Raw genomic sequence first — 22,046 nt, forward strand, 5'->3', positions numbered from 1 at the left:
GCATAGAAAAAAAGAAACAAAAATAAAAAATGTATCACACATTTGTAAAAAGAATAAAGGTTTAAAAGTAGTGTTAAAATATTACAAAAATGCTGTAATCAAATTAATTCTATTTATAAGAATTTTTCCATTAATACAGTTCGACGAACGGCGTTGTTGCAACCTTCTTTATATTTATACCACACACCGTGTTTTGTCAACATATTTTGTATCACTGAATATCCTTTTTGTGATTTCGGAGAGATACGATTTGCCATTTTATCCTTTGAAACATTTTTGTTTTCATTTGTAATAATATTCCCGAAAAAGTCTTTGTATATCTGAAATAATCATTGTTAAAGATGAAAAATTTGCGACAACTTAACTAAATCTTTTTTTGATCGTAAAGGAAAAAGACGCGAAAGACTTACTATTTCCTTTAACGACATCTTTTTCCCAGATTGTTTCGCGTTATTCGGAGTATTGGATGGTTTATTTTGGATATTTTCTGCAGTTTCAGGTTTTCTTGAATTTGTCGTGTTCTCTGAGCTAGCTCGACTCAATCCTGTTGAGATACTCGCACGCTTTAAACGCTCGACCTCTAATTCCTGTGTAATAATTTGCTGCACCGCGTATGCGAGATGTCGATGCGCGTTGCAGTCGGGAAAAACACCAACTTCAAAGATATTACTAAAAAGATACGCATTGATACATCATTAATAAAATGCGTGTATTACTTGTCAAGCTATCATCAATGTAACGTACGGATCTAAATTGTAGATGTATCCCCCTTGAGAATTCTTCTCTTGCACGAACGATAAACCAAATTCAAGCATCACATTCACTATTCTAGCGAGATCAGCCTTCTCTTTCGATGAGTATAAATGAGAAGGAACTGTGCGCAATTTGGGCGACAGGAGGTCCGGCAAGAAACTAGCAATATCCATAGTTAAAGTGAAAGCATCACGTCCGCACACTCTTCGTATCGCCGTTAAAATACCTGTATTCTTTGCCGATTTTTGCATTACCTATAAAAAAAACGGTAACAATAAGAATGTAATAACATATTTAGAAAATACATTGCAGTTCATAGATTATGTGATCGTAATGTTTCTATAAAATATATGTTTGTGAGAACATATTAAAATTGTTCTGTCTTTAGACTTGTAATGTGTAGTATGATTTTTTAATAAAGAAAAAATTACTTTGGTTTATAAAAAACTTTACTACATAAAAAAATGAATATTTTTGCAAATTCTTTTCATGATTGAATAATACTTACTTCGCTGGTAACAGTAGGATAAGACAGTTTCACTCTCTGTGTTCGTGCAAGATGCAAGTGCCACGCAATAAATCCATAATTCGTGTAGGGCATAAGTGACCAGATTTGTTTGTGCATAACAAGCGACGTTATTAAATCGTAAAACTGAAACCACTCCAGAGATATAGACACATTATCGAGTTTTCGATCACAGATTTCAGGATAATTATGAAATATTCCTTGTGTCAGCTTTTCCGTTTCACCTAAACAAACATTTTATTCATTAATATTTCAATGATATTTGTGTCAAAATTTGTAAGAAAACAAGGAAATTATGCAAAATACATTAAACATTAATAAATTGTATGAAATTAGTTTTCAAATTACCATTTTGTACTGTTCTCAGAATATTTCCGATTCTTTCAGGAACAGTGACAACTCCTCCTTTGTTCATGGGAATTGTTAAAATATTTCTCCACGAATCGAACAAATTTTTACGAGTATCCTTCAAGCCTAAAGATAAGTTATCTTTTAAATTGGCGCTTCCCATGTATTGTAATGCTCCTACGCAAGCCCGAACGTCACAGCTGGATCTCTCCGCTATTTTCACAAGATCGCTGAAGTCCACGTTTAACTTTTCCTTTCTCGCTATGTCCATTAAACGTTCAGCTAATCTTAAAGGACTTACTTCTGGCACTGGGATTATTACAGCGGCAGCTCTTAACGTTCTAATAATAAATTAAAATTAATGTAAAATGTTTGTTTCCTTTTTATCAAAATATTATGTTTATTTTTAATTGATTTTATTTCACATTTCTAATTACCTTAACGTTGGAGCATATGGCTCATTACAAATGCACACTACAGGACGTTTACAGCTATCAGACATCTTTTCTGTCTGTCCCTTTCCCTTTTTAGTTTTCGATACTAGTTTGCCTTGAACGAATTTTAACAGAAGCTCAATAGATGCAGCCGGTGCACCGTCAATCTCGTCGAAAATTAAACAATTTGGTCGAGGATTGGCGCCTATTACGGCTTTCATTTCCGTTGATGCAAGAAGGATCTGTCTAAACAAAAAACATTGTACAATGTAATTTTCAAACAAAGCATTATGTACCTTATCATGTAAATTTCATATGTTACCTAAATGTGTTTGGACTTCTTTCATCACTCGCGTTGATTTCCACAACATTATAACCAGCATGCGTAGCTGCTATATGTGCCAAGGTCGTTTTTCCCAATCCAGGTGGTCCACTAAGCAAAGCTATCCTTTTCATTGGACATCCTTTGCTATCCACTTCTTCAATATCTTCTTTGTTATTATCCTTTTTCTTCTTTCTTTTTTCAGGCAGCTGCTTTGTCAGTTTTATATTTCGATTAAAAACTATCTTATCCCAAAGCTTCAGCCAATGTAAGAGTTGTCGATTAACGGTTTCGTCTGATAATAATTCTAAATACGATCGTGGTCGATATTTATCAACCCATAGTTCATCGTTAATTACATTCTCCGTATTACATACATTGGGCGCTGCCTGCTCCGATAATAGCATCTTTTTTGTCATCTGTGATACAATGATATATCAATACGATATAAAAATGCAATATATATAAAAAAATTTTTTTTTAATTTACAATTTCTTCAGCTTGAGATTTTAATTGCCTGTAAGGTGTGGAGAGCAGATTGGAAAATGGCTTTTTGGATTCTTTAATGTTGTTCAGCGTGTTTCTAACTCTAATGAACAGGCGTTGAGAATCATACGATCTTGTAACAGCCACAAAATTCCATGGTGGAACTCGTAACGAAATGGAATCTTTCTTGCTGTATTGAGTACTAGTATATAAATATAATAAATCAAACATTGTGCAGCTTATATTGCATAAATCATAATATAAAATGTATTACAGATTTACTTACTTTTCATTGTGCTTTATGTTTGTTGATGTACCTTCACTGTGTTCATAAATTAACTGTCTTGCCTCCAATATTTTTTTAATGACCTTTTCTGGCTGATCCCAACGAAGTTTTTTTTCTCGTGGTTCCTCAATACAATCAACATTATCTAAAAATTTAATTTTTTAACAATATCTGAAATATAACTTAGTTTGCAGTTACCAATTGATTATCATACCTATCGTAGAGATATCTTTTTCCAAGAAGTCAGAGATGTCCCCAAACAATTCTTCATAACTACGTTTTTTACTATTGTTAGGTGTACTATTGCTATAAAGCTCTTCATAATTGCGTTTTTTATTACTATTAAATGTACTATTGTCAATAACTTTATCAATATTAGAGCTTTCAACATTTGCTTGACGTTTGTTACTATTTGCTGTCTGAGATACTTTACTAGGCCCAGCCTGCGACAATTCTATTCTGTCAAGTGATTCACCTGGAAGCAAATATAACCAATTGAGATTTATTCAACAAAATAAACACTTTTATTGTCGCAATTAATATAATAGAGCATATAGAAAATAAAAATGTAAATAAAATTTCTTCAAACTTTTCTTTATTTGCAGAATTATTATATTAATATATGAGTCATATTTACTTTCCAGTTCTTTCATAACCTCATAATCCTCTTTAGCGATAAAATCAAATTCTTCATCTGGATCTGGGAATTCATCAGCCATTGTGTTATCTAATAATAATCGATCAAAATATATAAAATTTAATTAAATAACTAAGATGCTTTTATGACACAACTTTATGTGACGTTTCTTCCCGCCTTTTACACGTATTTATTTTATTGTATGTACAAAAGATAGATAGAGAGAGAGAGCATTGAGCTCATTTTGCCTTAAGCCTGCATCAGAATATGCAACATGTTACAGCAATTTTGATAAACTACCAAAAATGCACCATACAGCACGCAGCATTTCTAGTAATTTACTAGATCGCTTGCGAATTGATACAAGTTGTATAGTTCGATGCGAGCTTTACAAATAATCAATTATCGTACAGTGAAGTACAAAACTCAACTTCTTAGATACGCGGGATTATTTGAATGCTGCTTACACAAATAATACAATTGAAAAACAACTACATTCTAATAAAATTATCGACAGATAAATCTGTAACACATGTGAGAATATCATATACTATATCAACAATATTTTTATAAAATTATCAAATGCACATAGTAATGAATATTGAGCGAATTAGAAATTAAACTTTCTTTAAAATAAATACTTGTGTTGATATTTTGAGTTATTATACTGGACAGGATGGAATAAAAAAAATATTCTATAGAGCAAAATCATTTTTTATTGCATACATTTTTAAATTTTTAAATTGCACATTGTTAAGCTCTCATTCTTTTTAAATATCGTAACTATTATTGCAAATATTATATATTTTATATAGAGATAAACAAGATGCTTTTGTGCGCATATTTATTGCAATTCCAATATTGGTCACTTCTAAATACTTAACAAAATAGAAATATATTTTAATAAGAGCACATGAGGTTTGAGAAGTATTTAATCTCGATGCGATTTAATGCACGTTTCACGTGCAAAAATAAGCGTAGCAAATCCTCAGTTTTTAATGCAATTTGCAATACGCTATTTTTATTTTACATTACGATGACTCATATCAATTCTTCAAAGCAAATTTAATTTTGACTAGTTTTTTAAATTTAATTAATTTTTAAATTTGGTTTTTAATTTTGGTTGTTACTAAAATATTTGGTCGTATTAATGCTTCCAATAAATTTTCATAACATTACATTATATATTTTATCTTCTTTCTTACGCAATAAGCAATAAGCTAAGCAATAAGTTTTCTCCAAACTTCCAAGCTTTCTAAATATACATCAAATACTAATTCAGTATCCAATGCAGAGCAATCTAAACACGTACTATCAACAGAGGAAAATATTCCCATTGTTGAATCTTTGAAATCTACAAGGCAATGGAGTTTCTGCTTTGCAAATCATATTGTGTGCTAAAGTTTGATCGACACAGCCAACAAACTGGCCAAAATATTTCTTAATCCTTCATGACATTCATCCTCAATCTTCTTACGCAATTTTAAGATACTGATTAATTTCACTTTCACAGAATACGATTTAAATTGCTTTGTATAGACAGAAGAGGATGATCAGAAAGAAGAATTAACGACAAAGGAGTTACTTTTAGAAAAGGCAGACATTTCATTATATATAATGCGATTTGCAACAGAAGTTGGAGAAAAATTATTTCCATCAACAATATGAAAATATAATTTGCATCATTAATCTTTGTGTGTAAATCAACAGTTTCATGTAAAATGTTCTCAAAAATTTTATAAAATAATATCGATATATATATAACAATTTTAAATTTACAAAAATTTACTTAACTTTATAATTACTCATTTTGTATTAAAACATATAGCAAAACTTTATTGTGCTTTATATTTTAAAGTATAAAGAAGTTTCGAAAATGTTGACCACAATATCAATACACAATAATATAATATTTAATTGTATTGAAGATATCCAGATTTTGAGTATTATTTATATACAAACAATAAATGTTAAAATCACTTAGTGCGGATATCATTAATTATTTTATAAAGTTGGACGGCTCAACGAGTAGATAGACACTCATGTTTGTGTGTGCACAATCTTTTGATCTTAACATTATGCTTTAAATATAAACAATGTTTTTGTTTAAGAGTAACAATTACGATCAATAAAAATTAATCTTTAAAAATTAATGATGCAAATAATCTATATAGTACACACTTTAACGCAAATAAATTAAAGATATAGTTCTTTCATTAATATGGAAGCACAAATTGACACATGTCTTTCATTTGAGACGTGTAAAGTTACACATAAGTGCTTAAAAGCAGACATGTTTCTCGTTGTCATAAATGTCTTGCACATATTGATTTAATCAATTTTATGCAAAAGCATAATAAATATTTTTACAAAAAACGTGCAAGAGAATATATCAAAGAGTGCGATAAGATTACCTGGTAAGATGTTAAACAATTGTATAGAATAGCTGCGTAAATACCATGTACTATTAGGATGATCTTGTTAAATATAGAGCTGCATCTTGCATGGTATTCTCTCTTACAGAGAACTGTCCTCAAACTGTACAAATTCAAAGTAAAGCTTAATATACCCCTTGGAATTCTATTGGTAGTGTTGTAAAAAGATACTTCAATATTCAAATGCAACTCTCATGGATGCTGATACACCTGCTTATCTTCTATGACGTCCCAGATAAGCTTTACAGTTTGGACAAGTGTGGTGAACGTCCATGCATTCGTCAATGCAACAAGGAATCAAGCAGCAACCCAACCAACACCTGTAAATATAAAAGGAAAAAAATGTTATATTGCAGTATACATATATAATGCAATCTGTTATATTCTTTATAATTACCCCAACAACGCTATGATGACTCCTGAGATATAAGCAATCATGCCAGGTTCTGTTTTTGTTGATGTATCAATTTCAGCATGGCAATGTGGACAAATTGTATGGGTAGACTGTGGCCCAAGTGGAACTATGGTTGTGACTATAGTAGGTCCATTTGCATCTGTAAAACAATATAATAAAGAATGTAATCAACAATTGCATATATTTTCATTAATAAGTAATTAAATTAATTAAGGCTCCTTTTTTTCATGCAGCTGTATTGTGACATCAAAAATAAAAAAATTGTATAATTTCTCTTCAAGTATAAATTCTGTATAATGCAAGATAAAATTAACACATTCTTTCTCTTCTGACATAATTAAATCATAATTCAACATAATAGTAATGAAGAAGTAGAAGCCTTACCATACAATATTTCTGTTTAAAATTGGATTAACTTACAAGCTTGTGCTGGTGTAAATGGACTGGCAGGAGGAACACCTCCTACATTCTGAGAATAAGCAGGCGGTGCGTATGGAGGCGGCTCATAAGGCGGCGGTGGTCCATTTTTATGCATAATGCTCCTTTTTTACCTGTCAATATTAAAATTTGATGTATGTAAACACACCTAAACATTTTTTTAATATTAAAAATATTTAAAGTAAATTTTATATTATATTAATTCAGTAATATATGAGCATATTATCAATCCATTACTAACAATGTGTGTCAAAATTTTATGCAATAATGTATTACAAATCGAGCAAGCATTTGGACATTTCAACTTATATCATGATCATGTGGAAAAGTAAGAAACGATATTAGACGACGAAATAATCTCAAATTTACGTCACAATCGTTACATTTTGATCATATAACTCTAAAAATAGAATACTCATCACATGGACATAATCGGGCGATAAGATTCGCGATATATATAACGCCAGTTATTGTTTTAAGCATAATTTCAGTTACGAGATCTTGCATAAACAAGAAAGTTTGAGGCAAGAGAACCGCCGACTGCATTATCGCATATATTACGAAATAAAAAACACGTCTTGCGTTCCGAAGGCCGTCGTCCGAATATGAACGCGTTGTTTGCGAAATTTAACACGCATCTCGAGTGACATCCCCGCCCTGTTTCATAGCAGCAGACGTGAGTTTTTTGCACAATGTGCTTCAGCATATACCATTATCGCTTACCTTCGTCGGACAATGGCAAATCGATCAATTATTACGCTGGACAATCCTCTTCCTTAAACACGCATGAACACACATGTAATACTGTTGAGACCTAAATCACTCTCGTTGCTTTGCATAAACAATGAAAGAGCTTCTAAAGCAGTGTGCAGATTTAAGACGGAAAGAGCAAGTAGCATGAATGGAGGGGGTACCGCATACATGCGCAAGCCATCTAAATAAACGTGCGAGACAGAATAAGCATCATTCCTTAGACTCTTTCTCTCTTGGCTCGGAACCATTTTTAGCCAAGATTCAAACCATTTTAGCCAAGATTTAAATCATTTGGTTTGAGTCTTGGCTAAAAATGGCTTGCTTCTTGCGTCTCAAATCTGGCCACGCTGCTCTAAAGTGTAAGTATAGCGTATGTATATCCGATTTCGCTGGTTTTCACGAAACTTCTAGCACTGTTTATATCAATGTTTCGCTGAAAAAATTCAAATAGCTTGTATTCCTAACGCGAGCACTTAAATGAAATAAAACAAGCGTAATTTATTCATTGTGTATTTTTGACATAAAAAATTTAATGTATACGATGTACACTTTTGAATCTAGATTGTCCACTTCCGGTTTTACTTCGCGCTCTATAAAAACAGATCTTGATGAATCGATACTCTTTCGTGTTACGCGTCTACGTATGCTCAAATCATAGGTCAGAATCAGTGGTATTTAATTTTACTTGACATAATAAACAACTGCTATTCGAACGAAAATGAAAAGCTAGCACGCGGCTTTCGCGCAACAGAGTGTTATAATTTCCATTAATTTTTTTAGACACTTTACGTCTCGACTTGCGGTTAGTCAGAAGTATAAACTGATCGTGAACAATCTGGCGTCGATTAAATCACTTGGCATAATTTTTTTCACAACGTGCTGGCCATTAGTGTATCGGCGATGTTGCACGTACGCCCAAGTTCCGCTATTTACAGCGAATCGATCGGGTCATCGATTTCTATGAATTAATCGGAGGTCAACTTTCGTGCAAAAGAGGCGTTTCATGTAACATGGTCTAAGCGCTCTACGAAGGATCGTTGGCAACAATTTTTGTGTTCTAACAGCACAGTGACATTTAAATCCCCGTCGCGTATCAATTTAAAATGGTTTTAAATCGGAATGATAAAAGAAAGAAGAAGGAAGGAGATTTGGTAGATCTGATGGAACCACTCTCGGAATCTCCAAAGAGGTGATCTTTCCATATAATCAATCTCAATGTTGCAATAATTGTTTTCTTGTAAAAGTAAAATATTTTTTAAAAACTATGTATATATTTATAATGATATGTTGCATATATTCGCCAAGATATTAAGTTTATAATTAATTCACATTAGGACCAAAGTTCACGCACAAAGAAAATTTGCACAAGGTGCAACTACAGTGTTCAACACATCACCTACGCCTGTCAAAGACAAAGAAAAAACTAAGCCTGCCATGATCACGGAATTAATAACTCACAAACGTCCGAATACGGAAGACTTTTTAACATTTTTATGCTTCAGAGGTGAATTGTTTATTTGAAGATGATGTTAGATTGTAGTATTTAATTAATAATGTTTACTCAAGATGTGATATCTTTTGCTTGACTTTAGAGAACAAACACAGATGTGTTTTTTTTAAATAATTTATACATACTTCTTAAAAATACATAAAAATACATACTTTGAAAATCCAAGTCTAATATTGCTGAAAAAATTGTGAATTATAGTTAATTATATTATATGTTTTAATTTAAACATTTTTGAAGTAACAAACTCTCTTTTTATATTCAGGAACTTCCATTTTGCCACCAAGTTTAAATTTTTTCAATGTCGGCAGCAAGAAAGAAAAACCAGAACCCAAACTATCTCGTATTTCTACAGAGAAAATATCATCTTCTACTAGTACTTCCACAGAAACTCAGAAACAAGACACATGCCAGAAGAATGTAACAAAAGTAAAGCCTGTTGTCTCTGATAAAAAGAAGATGCCTACTACGATACACAAGAACATTACCAAACTTAAAACGGCAACGTCTACGGTTCAAGCACTTAAAAAGAAGTATCAAGAGCAACGCCTCGCTAAGCAAAGGATCAAAAATAAATTCAAAGCCACTTGCGTTATGAGAACGAGATCGTGCACTGAGAGAGCTATATTGAAAGCTGGTATTCAGTTGGCGCCGAGAAAATTCTTACCCAGAATCGAAACGAAGAGACACGGCCTGAGAAGCAGTGTACTATTGGATAAAGCTAACAAGCCTTTGGCAAAGACGAGAGTCGCGCCACCCAAACCAAAGAAAAAAATCAACTTGAAACCGAAAGCTGTCGACACTTCGAACACGGATATGTCGTCCGGAGAAGAAAACGGCCGGAAAGAGGATGAGGAGGAAGAATTACCTGTAGAAAAGTCGACATCACAGATAAAGCGCAACCTACAAAGAGGTATTCAGAAGAAGATCTGCACCAGAAGTAAGTCTGAGATGCGGCGAGTCACCAGATCGTGCAGTAGTACAGTCTCCTCGCAGAATCCTTCCAGGAGGCCGACCAGAAAGACTAAGGAAGCGGCCGCCGTCTACATGGAACTTCTTGGAAGAAAATTAGTGAGCCCGGATTTAGAGAACGATGACAACGATTCGGTCGAAAGTTTCCCCGAGCTACCAAGTGCACGTAGAATGGCGCAAACGGAGAACGAATTCAAAGCCAAAGTGAAACAGACGTCTGCGAAGACTGTTAATAAAGCTAAGGATTCCAAAGTTAATGCCTTCCACGGGAATAAACGATTGGACAAGAGCAAAAACAACAAATTGATCTTGAAAAGCAAACGTCTGATGAGAGTGCAGAGGTACTGCGAAGAGGACAGCGAGGAGGAGTCCGAAAGCTCGGTGGAAACGAACAATACAAGGCCCATCACCAGACAGAGTGGAAAGCTCGAGAAAGTGGAAAGCTCGACAGTCAGCAGGAGTCTTAGATCCTCCTCGAAGAATACAACTGCGCAGACCGAAGTGCAGAGTAACGTAAATAACAAATCGAAGACGAAGGTTCAAAATCCCGTGAAATCTACTAAAGAAAAATTTGTGACGAAGCGCAAACATGATCAAAATACGTCCAAGACATCGTCGGACAAAACTAGCGGATCGAAGCAAGTAGCTGTAACGAATGATCAGAAGGAGAACACTTCTTCCGAAGAGGAAACATTGGGGATGCTGCTGCGGAAAATAAAAAGGCAGAAGGAGGGCGGTAAAGAGATGGAAGAACCGCAGGTGTCTGGTAATGTGAAAAGTGACGAGGCGGTTCGCAGCGACGTACAAAAGACGAAAGCAGACGTGTCGAAAGTGTCGGACGACGAGGAATCTTTTCGTGGATTTACTAAGAAGGCGATATCGAAAGTGCTGAATTCATGTCAGACGCACGCAAACGTCAATCTGCTAGTCACAGAAGCCGACGAGAAGGTAAATTCGCTGAAAGCGAACGAAAGCACGAGTTTGCAAGAAAGCAAGGAGCAGCCGTCACCCGTCGACGCTGGTTTTCCAGTCGCAAATCTGTTGCACGACGAGTGCAGTTTGTCCATACAGGACCAGAAATCGGTGCTGGATCTGTCTATCAAGACGCACAGCTCGCTATTGCCATCCGTGGAGCAGACGGACACCAAGACGTGCAGTCACAAGACCGAGGTTTCTCCCAATCTTATACCACTGTCGACTCTGCACACGAGAAAGGAGCGAGTGAACATGTCGACCGAACAGATAGAAAAGTGGCTGAACGAGAGCTCGTTTGCCAAGGAGGAGAGCAAGTTGGAGATGGAGAACGTCTCCAGCTTCAGATACGATCCTGCGGAGAAACTGAAGGCGGACATCTCGCATTTGTCTATCTCCTCAAAAATTCAACACTTGGTACGTCCCGTCAATGTCACACTCTCAAAATTAGCGGATAAGAATTTGAGGGACCGAATGGGAATGCACAGCAGAAATGTGATGGGCGCAGCATCGAATGTTGAAACGAAGCTGCAGAGTACAATCGCTAACAAAAATAAGGTCAATGCTGAAGCGAAGGAAGTTGTTAAGAACAAAAATGAGAAGACGAGCAAGGATATTCCCATCGCTGAAGATACCAGCGATACTGTGTCGAAATCGGATCAGAATTCTCTGGACGGTTCTATAGAGAAGAAATCGCCGACGGAGAAGAAGATATTTCAACCGCGGAAGCCCTTTCTGCCTAAGGTTAAGGAACGTAAGACTGTGACTCCGAATGCGAACGCGTTCTCTCCGGAGAACGAGAGCAGCGTTTACGCGTTTGAGAGCGAAGCCGAGGCCCCCATTAACACGCCCTTCAGAAGGAAAGCGAAGGAAAACGCGAAAACGCGAACATCGAGTGCGGTGGCTTCCACTGCGGAATTCGAGACGAAAGAAAACGCCAAGGGCGATAAATCCGATTTGAAGGATAGCTCCGAAATGTCCGACAGCAAGGAAAAATCGTCGAGCGATAGTGACTCGCCCGCGAAGAGAGAGCAGGAGACGCCGGAAACGATAAACGTGGCGAATACGGCCGTGAGCATGAACAACTTCGAGCTGCCCAAGAACTTCGCGAGCTTAACCAGCGTTCAAGTACTGCCGCTCGACAAGCTCACGACGAGCTGGAGCAACGTAAATTGCAGCGCTTCCATCGCGGTGCAGGTGAATCTCGACGAGACGACGCAGGAGCAGGAGAGCAACGCGAGTCAACAGAAAAGCACCGAGATATCCACGCAGACCGAGACGAGCAACGAGAACGACGACGACAACGAGGGACAGTTGTTTTACATTCCGCTGCAGGCTGTCACGCGGAGCGGCCCGAACTTGGTGCAAGGTCAACAGTTGATACAGGGCGTGGCCGTGAAGCTCGGCACGGAGGGACCGACCGGTCCTAATCAGAGAGTGCTTCTCCGAGCCAAACTGGTCACCAAGCCGCCGTTGTCTGTGGCGCGCTGTCCACCGATCGGCACGGTGCAGCCGACAACGCGCACCCGACCCAATCCCACGGCGATTACAGTGGAGCAGCAAGTGCCGTCCACTTCAACAACTACGACTGTGTCGACTGCCGTTGCGAGTATGCCGAGTGCGGAGACGCAGCCGGCGTCACCGGTGAAAAACGACGTCCCGGCGCCGAGTCTGAATCGTCCGAATGTTAGCTCGAATGCGAGCAGTGCTTTGGAGAAACTCACGAAATCTCCCAAGTCGTCCAGAGAGAAGAAGGCTTCCACGGATTCGACAAAGGCCGGGAAAAGGTATACGAATATATTGCATTTTCAAAGGAACAATAACAATTGTAGAATTCGATATCCTTTTGAATACAACAACTTCGTAATAAAATATTTTCAGAGCGCAAATGAAACACAAACAGAAAGGATCGGAGCTGTACAATAATATGACGTTCCCAAGCGCGAAGAACGCGAACGACGAAATTCGCGTAGTCGAGGCACCGACGTTCCATCCGACGGAAAAAGATTTCCAAGATCCGTTGGAATATATCGATAAGATTAAATCGATCGCTGAGAAATTTGGAATATGCAAAGTCGTGCCTCCGGCAAATTTCAAGGTGAATATTGCACGTTAAATGAACAATACGTAGCACTTAATAAAAATTAGAAATCTACATTCAGTATACATCGCGTTATCTTTTTTTCTTATCATTTTTCAGCCTGAATGCAAAGTGTCTGATGACATGAGGTTCACCGCTTACAATCAGTATGTACATCGCATGCTCCATCGGTGGGGTCCTAATGTGAAGGAGATGATGGCTATCAAGAAATATTTAGCTACTCAAAGCATCACCTTGATTCAACCGCCCTGGGTAAAACTGCTTTATTCTCCAATATGCAAAAGTATTCGAAGACCAGCACTTACTTTTTACGCTCATACGCTTATTTACCTTTACAGATTGGAGGGATGGAGGTCGATTTACCTCATTTGTACCAAACGGTCCAAAACTTGGGTGGACTGAAAGAAGTTATCGAGAAAAAGAAATGGCAGAAGGTGGCAGACGGTATGAAGATACCAAAATCTGCGCAAGATCGTGTCACTAAACTGGATGATATTTATTGTAAATATTTACTGCCGTATGATACGTTATCCCCAGGTACAATACAACGCTAAAAAATAATAACTAAATTTTGTAATGAAATACAGAATTTATTTTATTATATGAATAATTTGTTTACAGAGGAACGCAAGAAACTGTTCGACGAGGTTGAAGCTGAGTGGATGAAAAAGGAGAGCAAAGCTTTGCAAAAGCAAGAGGCACTGTCCAATGATAATGATGAGGAGGAGGAAGAAGACAGTTCTGATGAAATTGAAGAATGCATCGTAAAAGTATGAAACGTTGATCCATTATGTGTATCTGATAGCGGTTAAAGAAAGCATTATTAATAATTCCTTATCGATATTTTTTTACACTAGGGAAGAAACATGCCATTGAACGCTTTTTACCGAATCGCTCGCAATACGCAACGTATGTGGTTCGGCGAGAACCATCGGGGAAACGAAGCGGAAGGTGCTTTCGCCGAAGAGGTGGAGAGTGCGTTTTGGAAACACGTTGCCGAAAAAAAACGCCACGTTTGCGTGCATGCAGCGAGCATCGATTCGAGCGGTCGTGGATTCGGCTTTTCCGTTGCCAAGAACAGCCCGTTCGCTAGACATCCGTGGAATCTCAAAGTACTTACTAACAATGCTGGATCAGTACTCCGAGCTTTGGGACCATTAATGGGTATGCAGCTTTTAATTCCATCAGATTTAAGATATGATTATTTATTGCAATTATTTGATGAAAGAAGAGAGACTGATAGTTTTAATCCACTCAAAGTTTTCACACAGATAAATTCCTTATTTAATTATTTTCCAAAAAAAAAAATATATCTTCGTACAAATAATGTAACTCTTACATTTTTAGGCGTGACTGTACCAACATTGCACGTAGGTATGTTATTTAGTGCTTGCTGCTGGTATCGCGATCCGCATGGTCTACCGTGGATAGAATATTTACATACAGGCGCGAAAAAGATTTGGTACGGCATACCTGACGAGTATAACAACAATTTTCGGGAAGCGCTCTCGAAAATGGTGCCGCGATATTGCAAAAATAAGACCATATGGTTACCTTCTGACACTGCCATGGTCCCACCAGAATTGTTAGTGAACAACGGTGTTCCATTATGCCAAACCGTGCAAGAGCCAGGACAGTTCATAATCGTATTTCCAAAAGCGTTCACCTCGAGTATATGCACCGGTTATGTAGTGTCCGAGAGCGTGTACTTCGCGCAGCCATCCTGGTTAGAAACTGCTGAGCAAGTATTTAAGGTATGCACGAAATCTTTTACCTGAAATTAATCGATTCAATGATTTCTTTACTTTAGTAATATTGAAACGTCTAATGTGTGCTTTCAGGATATACAAGACAGTTGTGAACCTTCCATCTTTTCATTTGAAAGATTGTTATTTAATATTATTAATGACACGAGATTTCATATAGATATATTGAAACAGGTGAGATTAAATTTTTTATACTATAATTTATCAAGAAATTGATTTAAATAATTAAAAGTAGTAGTTAATAATTTTTTAGCACTTAGTACATGAGTATCGTTTTTTTTTTTAGATACTGCCGAGTGTGATAAAGATTCGCGAAAAGGAATTAGATTATCGCAAACAACTGGAAAATGTTGGTCTTACGAATAGAGAAAGATTGCCTTTACCCGACAGTGGAAAAGGAAAGAAAGGAAAAAGAGTGAAAGAGGATGATGGTGATTTTGAATGCGAAACATGTAGAGCCAACTTATTCGTCTCACTGGTGAACAATTCGCAAGATGACAGCGTCTATTGTTTGCCGCACGCACTGCAGCTATTCAATCGTAAAAAACAGGTTCTGAAACATTGCACTCTAATGTACACATATGATGAAGTAAGTATAACGTATTTAATAAATTAGCATACTAATACACAAGTGTGCACAAGCCACATACAAAATATTTAAGTAATTACATATTCTAATTTTTTGCTTATCAGGATGAATTAGACGAATTGATTCACAAACTGGAACACAGGATCGAAGCCAAATCTAAAAAAACTAATCAAATAAAACAAAGTAAATAAGAAAGATAAGTCTGTTATTTTATTTATGAAGGATAAACGTGATTGTTATTTATTAATCAACATTAGAATAATTATTGTGATTAGGGAACATGAATTGTGTCTTGCTTATAGAAGTAAAATTTGTAAAATTTCGGTTTATCTAGCGCATAGTGGAATAACTTGAACGATAAAAAAATGGAAGTTTTACGTTATTTTATCGATTTAGTACAATATCTTAATTAATAAAAATATTTCAATATCGAATATTATATAGATAGACGTAGTACATTTTTTTGCAGTTTTTACTTTTAAGAAATGTCGACATCTAATATATATTACTAAATATAAAAGCGAATTTCCAAAGAAGCAAGGAATCATGTATCCATTATATTGGTTTTTAAGTTTTTAAAATCTAGCATCATGTGATCTTGTCTACTTATCTTGTCTTTAGCTAGATTAGATTATAGAATACTAGTGATTGCTTGAGAATGATATAATATATGATTCTTTTATAATTATACATGATTATTTATTAAGGATATGTTATAGTATGTTTGTAATAAGGCTTTGACAATAGAAAATTAAGTATATGTCGGAATGTAATGATAAATTATTCATACATTGCTGTGTCGGACTTGATTACTAATGAAATATGACACGTGAACTAAAGTTTATATTAACATATGTTAATAAACATATATATCAATGTATATAATATATATATATATTTATATATTGATATGTTTATTCACATGTATTAATGTAAAGATATATTTGCCGATTATACTTCCATTAATATTGTATGTATATTTTTTAGAGCAATCACTTTCAAAAATTTGACAAGTTATACATTTTAAAAATTCTTAAAGAGAGAAACATAAGAAAAGATTACTTCTAGTTTGTTTGTAACTGTATTTTTTAAACACTGCATTTGTATTTATTATTTAATATTTATTCTGTGTACAATATGCAGAGTGGGAGAATAAATAAATTTGCCAAATAACATTCATATGTAAAATATTTATTAAGCTCTAATCAAGTTACAAAGTTACCATTCTCAATATGAGAATATGAAAATAAAGTAAATTTTATTAAATATTTTGGTATGATAAATGCGTTACCATTCGGATATTCAATCTATTTATAAATCTATTTCATAACAATTGCAGACAGGACGTTTCTTAAATGCCCCTTTCAGATAAATGATCATCAAATCAAATTTTATAATATGTTTTGAAGTAGTGCATTCCATTTAAACTTATATTGTGCGTCCATCTTAGACATATTATCAGAAAATTCTTATGTACACAAATATTTTTAAATGATTACATTATTTGAAAATATGTTCTCTGAATAGAAAAACTATTCACATAATTCTCAAACGAATTAATACGTTGCTAAATTAATCTTGTTTATAATATTTAAAAACTTAATATTTACATAATAATTTATTTTCTTCGCTTAAAGCAGCACTTCCCTAACAATAATAGTACACATACACATCGAAGTCCATTTCATACTTTCTATTTTTGTACTTCATAATTTTCTAGAATATTCATACAACTTTTATCCTTATGTGATGATAAAATACATTGAAATTTATCGGGACTTTCGACTTAAAATTTTGCAATACATATTACATAATTCATTAATTCGTTTATGCTTCGTCAAATGTCCCAGACCACACACAAAAATTCCAAAAGAATTTTAAAGAACGATTAAGAAATTAAAATATCTTTTATAAACGTTATTCATCACAAAATGTATGATGTGTTTTCAGATTATACACAGATTTTGTGCTTTGGATGAAGCATAAACTTGTATTATTCTCAAAGCGAAATGCATCATTTTTCCCATTATTGGCTGTAAAATTTATATTGTAAAAATATAAAATGCCATAAATGTACGTTATTTGAAGTGTTCCCGCTAGGAAAATAATTCCATAGTGTACAGTATGACTGTGTTCCAAAATTCACTGCCAGTACTGAAAATCTACAGTTCACGTTACGTATATTGTAGATTTTCAGTACTGGCAGTGAATTTCGGAACGCAGCCTATATATAACAGGATTAAAGATTCATAATTTGTCACTGTTCCCTGCGTTGCAGTATGTCCGACAGTATTTGGGTCGAATTATCATTCTCTCTCAAGTCACCATCTTCATCTGAACTAAATTCCGCATTGAGGAGATTTATTAAAGACGTAGACTTTTCTGTTAATAGTGGCACATTTGAATCGGTTCCATCTTCACGTTTAGCATTGTTGATTGTCACTTTTGATTGCAATTCCAAATTATCAACTGTTTTCTTTCTGCTGCCCAATACTTTCTGAACAACGTGTAATATTATACCACCAAGGCACATTAACAATCCTATGAAGTTAAGGCCAGTCATTTGGTCACCTTTAAACACAAAAGCTAGCGCTAATGTACATATTTCCTGTGAATCAAAATATAAATGTTTTTATAATTGTCATATTTCTAGCTGGGAATAAAATAAAAATGCATTACGTTGAAGTATCAATGGGAGAAATTGGATGTCACCATTTACCTTAAATACTCCTGAGATCGACAATGTTAGACTAGAGGTATAAGTAACAACTAAGAATTCCATCACTTCCATACTAAATGCTAATATGGCACCTGCTATTACAGCACATGTAGTTAATAAAATACTACCGATATCACTCCAATCAGTAACTCTGATACCATCATATATTCGGTTTCCTAAAATTTAATGTTTTTATAAAGAAGCTTCTTACTTGCAACTGCTTGTGTGAGTTTTAATTGTAGGACTTTATCAAAATTCTACTGCTTGAAACACAGAATTACCTTCGAACCACAAAGTTACGGATATCGCGGGTATCAGCATCCAAGGTTGCATATAATACATCATGTCTATCGGATCATGCAAGCCGAGCTTGGACCTTTGCATGATAAGTTGTGTCATGGTCCATCGGATACCGCTCGCGAACGATGCTAAGAGGCACAATATAAATCCAAGAACACCAAATTGAGTAGATTTATATGTGAACATCACTAATCCTCCAGCTATCATCACTACTATTCCTACTAAAGACCACGACTACAACAAAAATAATTTTGTCTATTAGGGGAATATATGAGTGATATTATTCTGTAATTAAAAATCAGGCTTACCTTCTTTTCGAGTTTGAAGAGAAGAGAAAATCCAAGAATAAATATAATAACTGTCGATTTAGTCATGGTAACCCTAGAAAAAAAGTATTATTAAATTATATATAATAAATACCATAATTATTGTTCTAAAAATATTTATATACTTACAAAGATATTGAAATCAATGAAAGCGCCCAATTGGACAGACCAATATCGACACCGCTGGCTATACCAGGCACCATTATCGAGTAAACTATATTTTGCCATGGAAGATTCATCCGTTTGCCGTTGCAACATCTTCTGATGCATCTTATTAACGCAGATAATGAAAACTTTATGATCAAATGGCAAACGACCACTCCAAGAGGAAAGTCAAACCCCTATGGATATTGTAACAGTTGTGAATAAATTTCTATTTCTATTTGCATGAACTGTAGATTGCATTTATATCAATTTCAATGTAAAATTACTCACATACGTCTTATAAAGCCATGGATTGTAAAACGTGAGGCCTATTGATAAAATAAAGTAAGCAAAGATCAATAGAAACACTTGGAATGCTTTTTTCCAAAGTGTAGGTTCCAGCTTCGTTACACTATGGATATCTGGTACACTTTGCGGTATGTAGTCTGACGTGTCCACATCGTCTCTAGCAATTTGATATTTTACGTACGAACGTGTCATAGTTCCAAAGTAAAAAATTTCTGAAAAAGATTAGATATGTATAATTGGCAGCACAAGACTCATTATAAAGAAAAACAGAAAGAGAAAGAGAGACAGAGGTAAAGAAGCAATTTATTTCACATTATATCATCAATAAAAAGCAAAAATATTTGTTAATCATATTATTTGACACTAATATAATACTTCGTATAAAATAATGAATAAATATGTGAACAGCTTTAAAGGCACAGACATACCATATTTTCATTTCCTATGTTTAATAGATTACTCTATTTGTACAATGAGAAATTTAATAAAAAAGGCAACCAGCATGTATCTTTACAAAGCTGTGAACAGCAATGTACAGTGATATATCATAATCTAAATATATATAGTTCTCAAGATAACAGCTCTTATTATCTTCAAGAAAAATCTTTGTAAATATGCTGTATCATAATTTAATTTTTTATTATTTTAAATAATTTTTTTAGAATTTTAACATTTTTTTATAAAATGAAGAAGTTAAAGTATAATTTTGCATAGTAAATAGTATTATTTTTATATGGTAAGATATGGCAAAAAACAATAAATCGTAAAAATCATAATAAATCATAAAAATCAAAACTCATAAAAAACATACCGTCTTATGGAATTCTTGGCATCGGAAAGGCTCTAATAAATCATCACGTTTCAAGAATTGCTACGTATGTCAGCTGTTTGACTGTCAACGATCGGCAAAGGTCCATATGCCGCTCACAACACCACCGTCGTTTTTCTGAAAGCAAAGATCAAAATTGCAATAAAAGTTGAAGTAAATAAAATAAGGAAAACGACTGTTGGAAATACAGTCGCTCACCTCGACGTTAACGCGAGATAATCATGAAAACGTGCCGCGAGCATAACCTTAAAAATGTAACGCGAAAACGACGCAGAACTGTCAGTGTGACTCACGATCGATTCCGGAGAAGAAATCCCCCCCCGGTTTTATTAATGAGTTTCTATCGTTGTTTCGATCGTCCGAGTCGTTTGCGTGGGTGGAAAATTCGTTTATCAAGTTGGCAGCCACAAAGCAAACATGCTTGTTTTCGTTTTCTCTTTGATCACCTGTCGACCGTTACGATCCGCACACACCTCACACACGAACGTGTAATCTCTATACACGGCGTGTCGGCAAAAAAAGGAATTACACACCGCGTTGGCGACGTGAAATCGATATTGCTGTAGACTGTTGCATTGTGCATTTTGTGTTAGATCTCACTGTTATGCAAAAAAATCAGGCAAGTTTTTACGATTAAGCACCGACAAAAACTTTTTTTCCGTAAAATTCCAATAAGGTAATGTCCCAGTAGTCGAACATTTAAAGGGTGATTATTGAAGATGTAATTTTTGCTTCCAAAATATTTTTCATATTTTCACACAACGATTCTGAATTCTTTTTGCATGCATATTAAATTTACTAAAGTTTTTTTTTTAATATTGTATTTACAAACATTAAATAATAATTATTTTATTAATACACGGTGGAATATTGAGACGTGTTCGGCTGAGACATTTATCTTATTCGGTTTCGAATTTTCAGTCGTAAAATTATAAGCACCTTTCGCGAATTTTTCACCTACTAATAAAAATCTTCGTCAGCATTTGTAGAAGTAACTCCACATTTTGGAAAATATATGCAACAATCAGCGGTGCAAGGATTTACTAGCGTGTTAAATGAGACGTGCTGAGCGTTCGAGAAAAGCTCGAAAAATAATAAAAACAAATGAATCTTGCAATTATCGTCGCAACGATAAGATTCCATGCAGTAGCAGTTTGTCGTTTCACAACGGTTTAAATAAGATGAGTCTTGAAGTAAATCCCGCTGGAAATGGTTCTATAATGAATTTGTTTATCTCCTTACGGTATTTTCAGTCGAGATGCAAGCGAATCTGACGGTCGTTGCTTTTCATTATTTCGTCGCCACTGTGTATTAAATGTACGGAATGACGCGGCACGTTTTGGTGAAAATATTCAACATTCAAAGATATTTTTTTAAATATTTAAAAAATTTATAATAATTACACTAACGTAATGATCTGTGAGAATATGCGTCTACGATTAATTTCCACACTTCTTACAACTAGTCGCGGAGAATCCTTTCCCGAGAACTAGTACCAAATCGCGACGCTCGTTGCAGTCATTCAATTATAAAATGCGATGGTATCGCGATTTTGCGGTGACCAGGAATCTTATCGGGACCGGAAATGTCCTCATAAAGTCGCGCTTAACGCTTTTTGCGGAACAAATCTAAAAGAAAGTGGAAATAAAACGTGAAAATTATTGCATTTTATTGTTCAA

At 34.9% G+C, this 22,046-nt stretch overlaps 4 protein-coding genes across 7 annotated transcripts; 1 reads left to right on the forward strand and 3 right to left on the reverse strand.

Moving 5' to 3' along the window:
• Positions 1-93: 93 nt before the first annotated feature.
• cutlet (chromosome transmission fidelity protein 18 homolog) lies at positions 94-4,047 on the reverse strand. The gene is made up of 11 exons (XM_012367867.2): positions 3,793-4,047; positions 3,370-3,630; positions 3,156-3,300; positions 2,873-3,071; positions 2,384-2,802; positions 2,065-2,307; positions 1,628-1,968; positions 1,262-1,503; positions 745-1,007; positions 411-669; positions 94-320 (listed from the first exon to the last, which is right to left on the reverse strand). Exons 1-11 carry the CDS (start codon positions 3,872-3,874, stop codon positions 114-116), a joined length of 2,661 nt encoding a protein of 886 aa, XP_012223290.1. The 5' UTR covers positions 3,875-4,047; the 3' UTR covers positions 94-113.
• Positions 4,048-4,485: 438 nt separating this feature from the next.
• Positions 4,486-7,978, reverse strand: LOC105672724 (cell death-inducing p53-target protein 1). Its single transcript, XM_012367849.2, has 4 exons — positions 7,804-7,978; positions 7,063-7,193; positions 6,625-6,781; positions 4,486-6,547 (listed from the first exon to the last, which is right to left on the reverse strand). Exons 2-4 carry the CDS (start codon positions 7,175-7,177, stop codon positions 6,442-6,444), a joined length of 378 nt encoding a protein of 125 aa, XP_012223272.1. The 5' UTR covers positions 7,178-7,193; positions 7,804-7,978; the 3' UTR covers positions 4,486-6,441.
• Positions 7,979-8,270: 292 nt separating this feature from the next.
• Jarid2 (Jumonji, AT rich interactive domain 2) lies at positions 8,271-16,915 on the forward strand. The gene is made up of 12 exons (XM_067347712.1): positions 8,271-9,022; positions 9,168-9,337; positions 9,606-13,071; positions 13,166-13,382; positions 13,485-13,637; positions 13,724-13,922; positions 14,007-14,155; positions 14,243-14,549; positions 14,733-15,139; positions 15,227-15,325; positions 15,438-15,740; positions 15,845-16,915. Exons 1-12 carry the CDS (start codon positions 8,937-8,939, stop codon positions 15,929-15,931), a joined length of 5,643 nt encoding a protein of 1,880 aa, XP_067203813.1. The 5' UTR covers positions 8,271-8,936; the 3' UTR covers positions 15,932-16,915.
• Positions 16,916-21,900, reverse strand: LOC105672725 (solute carrier family 35 member C2). Of its 4 annotated transcripts, none has more exons than XM_012367853.2 (8): positions 21,777-21,900; positions 20,350-20,484; positions 19,521-19,750; positions 19,215-19,426; positions 19,068-19,140; positions 18,741-18,993; positions 18,460-18,635; positions 16,916-18,348 (listed from the first exon to the last, which is right to left on the reverse strand). In XM_012367853.2, exons 3-8 carry the CDS (start codon positions 19,728-19,730, stop codon positions 17,998-18,000), a joined length of 1,275 nt encoding a protein of 424 aa, XP_012223276.1. In that variant the 5' UTR covers positions 19,731-19,750; positions 20,350-20,484; positions 21,777-21,900; the 3' UTR covers positions 16,916-17,997. The 4 variants fall into 4 exon arrangements, with proteins under 4 accessions (XP_012223276.1, XP_012223273.1, XP_012223275.1 ...); XM_012367850.2 differs by lacking the exon at positions 21,777-21,900 and adding an exon at positions 20,661-21,109; XM_012367852.2 differs by lacking the exon at positions 21,777-21,900 and adding an exon at positions 20,613-21,109.
• Between the last annotated feature and the right edge of the window lie 146 nt (positions 21,901-22,046).

Source organism: Linepithema humile, chromosome 1 (genome assembly GCF_040581485.1).
Source record: "Linepithema humile isolate Giens D197 chromosome 1, Lhum_UNIL_v1.0, whole genome shotgun sequence".
NCBI classification, from domain to species: domain Eukaryota; kingdom Metazoa; phylum Arthropoda; class Insecta; order Hymenoptera; family Formicidae; genus Linepithema; species Linepithema humile.

What these genes read in the sequence shown, in the direction of transcription:
- LOC105672725 (XM_012367853.2), bottom strand. Translation starts at nt 19,730, where the DNA reads ATGACACGTTCGTACGTAAAATATCAAATTGCTAGAGACGATGTGGAC. An exon ending in TCTTCAAACTCGAAAAGAAG is followed by an intron (nt 18,994 to 19,067) that starts GTAAGCCTGATT and finishes TTTTTGTTGTAG; the next exon opens with TCGTGGTCTTTAGTAGGAAT. An exon ending in CGTAACTTTGTGGTTCGAAG is followed by an intron (nt 18,636 to 18,740) that starts GTAATTCTGTGT and finishes ATTAAATTTTAG; the next exon opens with GAAACCGAATATATGATGGT.
- cutlet (XM_012367867.2), bottom strand. Translation starts at nt 3,874, where the DNA reads ATGGCTGATGAATTCCCAGATCCAGATGAAGAATTTGATTTTATCGCT. An exon ending in TCTGAGAACAGTACAAAATG is followed by an intron (nt 1,504 to 1,627) that starts GTAATTTGAAAA and finishes ATGTTTGTTTAG; the next exon opens with GTGAAACGGAAAAGCTGACA. An exon ending in AGATGTCGTTAAAGGAAATA is followed by an intron (nt 321 to 410) that starts GTAAGTCTTTCG and finishes TGATTATTTCAG; the next exon opens with ATATACAAAGACTTTTTCGG.
- LOC105672724 (XM_012367849.2), bottom strand. Translation starts at nt 7,177, where the DNA reads ATGCATAAAAATGGACCACCGCCGCCTTATGAGCCGCCTCCATACGCA. An exon ending in ATTTACACCAGCACAAGCTT is followed by an intron (nt 6,782 to 7,062) that starts GTAAGTTAATCC and finishes ATTGTTTTACAG; the next exon opens with ATGCAAATGGACCTACTATA. An exon ending in GTCATCATAGCGTTGTTGGG is followed by an intron (nt 6,548 to 6,624) that starts GTAATTATAAAG and finishes TTATATTTACAG; the next exon opens with GTGTTGGTTGGGTTGCTGCT.
- Jarid2 (XM_067347712.1), top strand. Translation starts at nt 8,937, where the DNA reads ATGGTTTTAAATCGGAATGATAAAAGAAAGAAGAAGGAAGGAGATTTG. An exon ending in CCTTGATTCAACCGCCCTGG is followed by an intron (nt 13,638 to 13,723) that starts GTAAAACTGCTT and finishes TTACCTTTACAG; the next exon opens with ATTGGAGGGATGGAGGTCGA. An exon ending in TTGAAGAATGCATCGTAAAA is followed by an intron (nt 14,156 to 14,242) that starts GTATGAAACGTT and finishes TTTTTACACTAG; the next exon opens with GGAAGAAACATGCCATTGAA.